This window comes from Apis dorsata, unplaced genomic scaffold (assembly GCF_000469605.1).
Source record: "Apis dorsata unplaced genomic scaffold, Apis dorsata 1.3 scaffold_198, whole genome shotgun sequence".
In the NCBI taxonomy this organism is placed as follows: domain Eukaryota; kingdom Metazoa; phylum Arthropoda; class Insecta; order Hymenoptera; family Apidae; genus Apis; species Apis dorsata.
The window spans coordinates 385,802-393,316 of record NW_006263482.1 but is presented as its reverse complement, the minus strand read 5'-3'; the positions used below and the strand labels follow the sequence as shown (position 1 = coordinate 393,316).

The window sequence follows — 7,515 nt, the reverse complement described above, 5'->3', positions numbered from 1 at the left end:
AAGTAATTATTATAAAATAATTCATTTTTTTTTAATTTTTAAAATAAACATTCGTTTTAATAGAAATTAAAAATTATTTATAACTTTGAAAATATTAATTTTTTAACTCATATCTAGAATTTTTTTTTTATCATTTTGTATAATATGATTTGAAATATTTTATTATTATATATTATATTATATTTATATGCAATTCTTTTTAGTTGATTTAAGGAATGAAATTCGGCCATATGCAACTCCTGAACTTTATGCTACTATATATCAAGATGGTAATGATACTTGTCTTTATGGTGTTTGCCATTATTGCTCTCCTGCAGATCCAGTGTGTGGAGTAGGGGATATTTTAGAAGGTGCTTTAATTTCCTGGTTGCCTCGATATTTAAAACTTGTAAAACATCGTCATCCATGGCAAAGAACTTATAAAAAAAACAAACTTGCAACATGGGAAACTGATGACAACTATTGTGAAAAAGTAAGTATATTACATAAATGTAAGTAATTAAATTTCTCTTTTTGTCTCTTTTTCTTTGAAAGTAATATTTGTAAAAGTATTGAAATATTTAATTTTTTAGGTGAAAGATTCTAAAGCATATTCTCCACAAACATCGAGTAGACTTTTAGATTTAGTAGATACTGCGATCTTTGATTTTTTGATGGATAATGGTGATCGCCATCATTACGAATTAGCACAGAATAATTTTCATAATCCAGCTGTATTATTAATTGATAATGGGAAAAGTCTTGGAAACCCTGATATAGATCATTTTGATATTTTAGCACCTCTATATCAGTGTTGTATGTGCGTATTTATATTTGTATTAATTTAATTCATTTATAATAAATTGCAATATTTTCATTAAAATTTATTTTCTAAGATCTTTTGAATTATTATTATTATTTTTTTTTTTGATTTTAGGATTCATAAAACTACTTGGGATCGTTTAAAATTATTTAGTGGTGGCACTTTGAGCATAGCGCTTTCAAAACTAGTCGCTCATGAATCAATAATGGCCGATGTTCAACCCCTTATTACCGAGGTCCATTTAAGTGCTATGGATAGAAGATTACTTACTATTTATGCAGTTGTAGAATATTGTTTAAAAAATAAGAAATATGCTTCCAATGTTATTTTAGATCATCGGTAGCCTATATTTTGTGCAATATTCATTGCATTTTTAATGTTTGAAATATTAGAGACATATTTATATTTTAAATGATATTTGAACCATATTTTTTTAATATTACGATGAATTATATTTAATATTTAATGAAATCTTGTTTAAAATTGTTTCTATTTACTGTAACTACTTTTTAATAATATGCACAAGTAGTATATATTTCTGACTTAAATAAAATAGCTTTTTATACGTATTCGAGATTTAATGTCTGTAAAAAAATCAAAAAAACTATCATATAAAATAGAAAAATGAGATTGGTTAAAAAGAATAATCAAATTAGCATATCCAATCATGTAAAGTTTAGTGTAATTTATTTGATGACACGATAATTATCGTTATTTGAATGAAGATCCAGTGCAGCGTCGTACAGCGTATAAATACGGTACAAACGTAAAAAACCTGTAAATGCGACTGTATAATTATTACATGCACATCATATTTATGGACATTATGATATCGATCAAACTCTGAAATCGACTTCAAGGCTTATCAAACATGTACACTATGTATATTTTATGTAGCCTGTTATTTTTTATCATTTTGATGCGCTACAATCTGACAAATTGCACATGAAGGATTCAATTCCTTTGCATTTCATCTTTTTCCCTTTTTCTTTATACACTTTACACGTCATTTTATTAAAAGAGATCTTGCAGGCTACTATGGGATTTTGAATCAAATTTGTATCTAGCGTCATCGTACATTTCATTTGTCTTTTGTATTTACAATGTTACATGACCAGAATTACTCACGTATCTTACTAGCTAATTATAAATTTTATTCGTAACATAAATTTAGCGCCATCGTTAGATTGTGTATATGTATATATATAATATATATATATATTACGTTATATTATATATATATATATATATTATATTAACATTCTTTAATTAAATAGAACTTTTGTAGCAAAGTATGTATAAATAGACTATTTTTGCACGCACATTCATCAGTACCCACTTCGAACTGTGCTATATTTCTGAAGGCGAAACAATACTCCATTGAGCGGTCCGTCCATGAGATCTGTATATCGCATATGATAAGCTATTTTACCTGAAAGTAATGGACGAAAGGAACGACGGTTCCTCGATCCTAAATCTTGGCTCAGTTCGAAGCCCTTTTATTTTACTCCCTATAATAATACTGTATATTCCATCAAAATTTCTCGAGTAAAGTCGCATTAAGCTACACTTAATCGTACTTGATTTAATCATAGAAATGTATTTGTTTAAAATAGACTCGTACTTCCATAACGGCAGCGTAGATTATTGCATTGCGTGATGACGTACATATTTATACGTCATTATATCCAAAGAACATAGAAATATCGCTTGTTTATCTCTTACTTATTTAATTACATATCACACCAAAGTGCATGGCGCACATAAAAACTAGAATAAATATAGGCCAGCTGTAGGCATTAAAAAATTTTTCTCGACATTTTTAATTTCATTTTTTTAAATGCACATCATTGCTTTACGTAAAAACAAATGGAAGGACGTATTTTATATAAAGAGCATCCTATCACGCATTGCTGAAAATATCTTAGTCTTTGTAGCTTGGCTGTTTAATGTTTGTTTGATATTTTTGTCATAAAACGTTAAAAAGAAAAGATTTATATCATAAAGATATCCAAAATTTATTTTTGATTTTTTTTCGTTTCTTTTTTTCTTCAGATTTTTCTCAGATACTCTCATACGCAAATCGTTATTTTTAAAATGGAACATTACAAACTGGCCTTATACGATTATATTCATAGATATTCATATTCAGGTTGTATTTCATTTTTCTTAATGACAATAGCATTGCTAATTAAAGTGCCGATTCTACGCCTCTTGACGAAGATGTTGATGAACTTAAGTCTTCCGAATGTCGAGTGTGCGATGAATCAAGGGAAGTAACCGAATCACTGTCGTTGCTATGAGGACTCGAATAATTGGCTGCTTCCTGTAATCTCATCAACATATTCAGCTGCAACAGTATAAATTTCTATTTATATTTGTAAAATTATGTATATAGTAATTATTAATTATTATATAATTAGTAATTATTATATGCAGATTTTCTTTTTTTTTATACATTTTTTACATATAAATCACATCTTAGTATTAATTGAATGTACTTAGAAGAAAAAGACTAACTAGAGGATCTCCTTCAGTGTCGCTATGCGTGCTACCAAGACTTTTCACGCTTGACGCACCAACTCCAGAAGTGTGTCCGGACGTGACAACATCGTAACCAACATCTTCTGGTCTTAAACGAAGTAGAGCATCACTACCACCGTGTACAGCATGCGTAGAAATCCAAGGATAACTGGAAGTGATAAATTGAGCTGGATCTTCCCAAGAAGAATCTCCATTTCCATTTCCGCTAACGCGTCTGCCGTAAAGTGTCAATCCTTCTCTAACTGCTTCCACCAGATATGGTACTACAGAATAGTTCCATAAGTCCGTAAACCATACTTGAGAACCTGTTACTTCCATCGGACAGGATAGAAATAGTCGAGGTCCTACATATTCATTTTCATTTAAGATTATTATTGACTGAAAATAAATAAAATATATTCAATGCTTAAACATCTTACCTATTGTGACATCGGAACTGCTATGACTTTCTAGGAACTTGTTAAGATGTAGCCAAACCCGGGGTAACCATTCGACAACTGCTGCCATTTCTGCGTTTCTAGTTCCACCACATTCGCGTAATTCGTGTTCCAGCAGTTTCCTTCTGAGATAGCGGCCTAAAAATCCTTTAACTGGTTCCATATGATTAGCACAAAGTACCCACCTAAAAATATGATATATATCATGATAAAAATATTTCCAAGAATACTTATAGAATAAATATATCATCTTAAAATTATAGAATAAATTAGAAAGCTAAGTATATACCTAAAATTGTGATGCAATTGAAGATTCGTGGTACTACAAGTAGCCTGACTCATGGTGCCAATAATAGCTGGACAAGATGAGTGTCTAGTACCGAGCAAGCCACTGAATAATTCTCCTAAAGATGCAGCGTGTTGTAAATTTTCAAGAATGATTACCCTTGGTAATTCATCAGCTGCATTCGAATCACATCTTTCGGCGATATGGGCGAGATATTGTCTAAGTTCTTTGCTGGATTTGTGATCCACGTTGAACGTGGCTACAGCTGTAGCATCTTTTGTATCATTATCGGCATCCACCAATGCATGAGCTAATTTTCCAGCCAAATAACTCTTGCCAGTACCACTAGGTCCACATAAAATAACTCTACGATGTTCAGTTAACAAAGATATTAATCGCTGCACAATCGATCGTGGTATTAAAGTATCGACAGCGAGCCACGAATAACCAGAAAGTACCAAATAAATGGTCTTTACGTGACCGATTAAGTAGCCGCAAGGGAGCAATTCTGGATGTTGAGAATCTGTAGTGCATCTGTGATTGTGTAAATATAAAAAAAAAAAATATATATATATATACGTATATAATATCTCTTTTTAGATATTTTCATAAAAATGAAAAAGAATCGTATTTGAAGAATTATATAATATGGAATGATTAAAAAAAAAAAGGCTATTAGAAGATACGTACCTCGAAGCTTCTCCGAGATGATAAGCAGCAACGCATTCAACTCCTAAGCCCAAATTTGTCACGGGATCAACTCTCGAAACGTATTCCTTGAAACAACGCCTTACAGTGGAATCAAGAGAATCCCAGGTAGTTTTATTACTGATGCAAACATTCGCGATAACACAATGAGGAGGTTCACCGATACTACCATCCGAAGTACTTCCAGTTACGAGATTATAGTTGAAATTTTTCTCACTGCCTAGGTAAATAGCGACGTTAATTCTTTTCCCATCCGTATCTTGTTCCAAAGTTGGCTCTCCTGTAGTCGAGGTGGTCGATGGTACCACTGAATGTTCCGGTACATTTAAATCTTCTAATTGGTCAGTTGTCGTACTAGTATCGCCATTTGAAAGCGCGGCAACAGTGGAGGCCACTTCTGTCATACTGAAACGTCTATCTGGATCGCTAGGTAACGATGATTGAGACGATGTTAAGGATTTTGACGTCACCAGTCTCTGTAGACGTTCGTTATTTTGTTTTAAATTAAGCATCTCGTTCTAGAAGAGAAGAAAATCAATAGAAAAGAATATCAAATAGAACGAAACAATATTTATTTAAATGATATTAGAAAATAAAGATATATACATACCCTCATTTTGATCACAGTGTCTTTCAACGATTCCAATTGATGCGCCGAAGATAAAGCCTCGAGTCTGATATCCGTCAACACGAGATCCTTTTCTCTGAGTTGTTTCTTCAATTCCACCACGTCCTCGTCCTCTTTCTTGTACAAAGCCGAACTACTTTTGCTTCCCGTCAATGGATTTTCAACCTCAGGGGATTTCTGTCCGTTGCTTCTACCATTTTGACCACTTCGCGAAGACTCGTGTTTAGAGGCGCTAGGCAATCTAGGACTGTTCGGCGCGCTCAAATCTCCACTGGCGTTCTCCTTGCAATCTTCGGCGTCGGACACTGAGCCGTGTCTATTTTTCCGTGATCTCGAGAAAGCTTTCGAGAAAGAGCTACGTAGCCAACCTTTCTTCTTGTGATGACTGCTCGCCGAGCATGCGCTGCTCAACGAATTCAACGAGGTGACGCTGTCCGCGGACAATTGTCTCGCCATCGAGGCACCTTGATGGTTATTGTTTCCAGTGCATCCTGTCGTCGCGGAATCGGAATCGCCGAGTGTGTGACGGCGACCATTGTTCGCGCCCGTTGTCCCATTATTTAAACTGGCCTCGGCGCTCTGTTTTCGAAGCCTCTCGATCGTTTCTCTCAATTCTTGAAGCTCCGAGTCCTGAAAATTACAGGGAAATTAATATTTATCGAGCCATCTGGATGTTCTGGTGTTCGCTATATCAGTTCGTTATACGTCGACGTACTTATGCGAGATTTAAAGAGGTTTAAAATTTATTGTCTGGTTATTTCGAAATTTCGAAGAGAGAGGATCAGAGCGGAGTGAAATAATTCCCTTTCGCAAACAACTGCGTAAAGTTGAATAATATAAGCACATGGATCAAATTTTCTATATTAACATTTTATTTCACGTTTTATTATATATATATATATATATATACTAATAAAAATTATATACGGTTGATTGTATATGACATAACAGCGCTTGCTACTCGCAAGGATGTTAAATATTTTTATTTCTACGATGATTTGACACATCATTCGACTTCTTTCTTGTTTCCTTTCCCACTTTCTCCGGATAGTTACACTTTCATTTTTCGTGATTCTTTTTTTTTTTCTTTTTATATTCATATTTTCTTACATCTCGATCACATTACTTTATGATTAAATAAATCGATTTAAGCGATTAAAATTTGGACGTATAGAGAATTAAAATCGGGATTTAAGTGTGCAAATTATTGAAAGCTCGTAGAGAAAGCTTTGCGACGGATGAATTTCAGGATCGATCATTTCTTTTTCGAATTAATGGCACATGTTCGTATCGATGGAAATTTCTCAAATTTAATTTTTGTCGAAGGAGGGAAAATTGTTGGTTATTTCTCTTGAAAGAAATTCTCGCTTCCGTGAAAGGGACAAGGCTCTCGGCTGTGACAGCAGGCACAGTTATCCGAATGACTAACTATCGAGTCGCTGCTCCACGAGTCGGCCATGCTGAACAATTGTTTCGTACATTTTGAACTCGATTCCTTCTTAAGCTTGTCCTCTTGAGACGTCGAATTCTTTTTCAGGGATCGACCAGACGACCGCCCGTAACCACGTATCGTTGTCGAATTCAAATTGCTGGACTCCTTGGCGCTCTCCGGCCCAACCTTCGACCGAGTTTTCGTTCGGTTCGATATATTTTTCAATCCTCGTTCCAATTTCGCGTGCAAATTGCTCAATCTCTCCAACGTGGGTGTCCGTTGAGCTTTCCGCTCTTGTTTCAGATCTGGTTGCTTCTTGGTCGCTTTTACGTTCACATCTACGTTCCGATGACGTTTAACATCTTTCTTGGACCTGGTATCGTCATTCGATCTTTTACCAACGTATTTCGTGTTGGACAGGTGTGCCGAACTTTTAGACGAGGACGAGTTCGACTTAGCCGAGAAGCTCTCAGTATCTGGTACTCGAAGACCAAGTGTTTTCGCATCTTCTGCAGGGATGGGAATCATGATCATACCGTTTAATACCTCTATTTTATTATCAGGGTAGACGGATAATAACTGCATAATTTTCAAGTCACCTGGTCGATATAGCCTTTGATTTCGATGAGGTTTCGGAGGTAACAAACGATCGACAGTTTTATCAAAATTTTGACTCGC

At 34.3% G+C, this 7,515-nt stretch overlaps 2 protein-coding genes across 2 annotated transcripts in view; one reads left to right on the top strand and one right to left on the bottom strand.

The window, feature by feature from the left end:
* Positions 1 to 1,239, top strand: part of LOC102676141 (glycosaminoglycan xylosylkinase) — a 3,521-nt gene extending 2,282 nt beyond the window's left edge. Inside the window, exons 4-6 of the mRNA XM_006614828.2 lie at positions 204 to 472; positions 573 to 799; positions 917 to 1,239. Coding sequence (XP_006614891.1) covers positions 204 to 472; positions 573 to 799; positions 917 to 1,145 — 725 coding nt within the window. The 3' untranslated portion in view covers positions 1,146 to 1,239. The remainder of the gene's footprint in view (positions 1 to 203; positions 473 to 572; positions 800 to 916) is intronic.
* Positions 1,240 to 1,472: 233 nt separating this feature from the next.
* Positions 1,473 to 7,515, bottom strand: part of LOC102677892 (protein sickie-like) — a 47,959-nt gene continuing 41,916 nt past the window's right edge. The window contains exons 10-15 of the mRNA XM_031510021.1: positions 5,388 to 6,035; positions 4,760 to 5,295; positions 4,073 to 4,603; positions 3,766 to 3,968; positions 3,323 to 3,690; positions 1,473 to 3,152 (exon numbers count right to left, since the gene is read on the bottom strand). Coding sequence (XP_031365881.1) covers positions 2,994 to 3,152; positions 3,323 to 3,690; positions 3,766 to 3,968; positions 4,073 to 4,603; positions 4,760 to 5,295; positions 5,388 to 6,035 — 2,445 coding nt within the window. The 3' untranslated portion in view covers positions 1,473 to 2,993. The remainder of the gene's footprint in view (positions 3,153 to 3,322; positions 3,691 to 3,765; positions 3,969 to 4,072; positions 4,604 to 4,759; positions 5,296 to 5,387; positions 6,036 to 7,515) is intronic.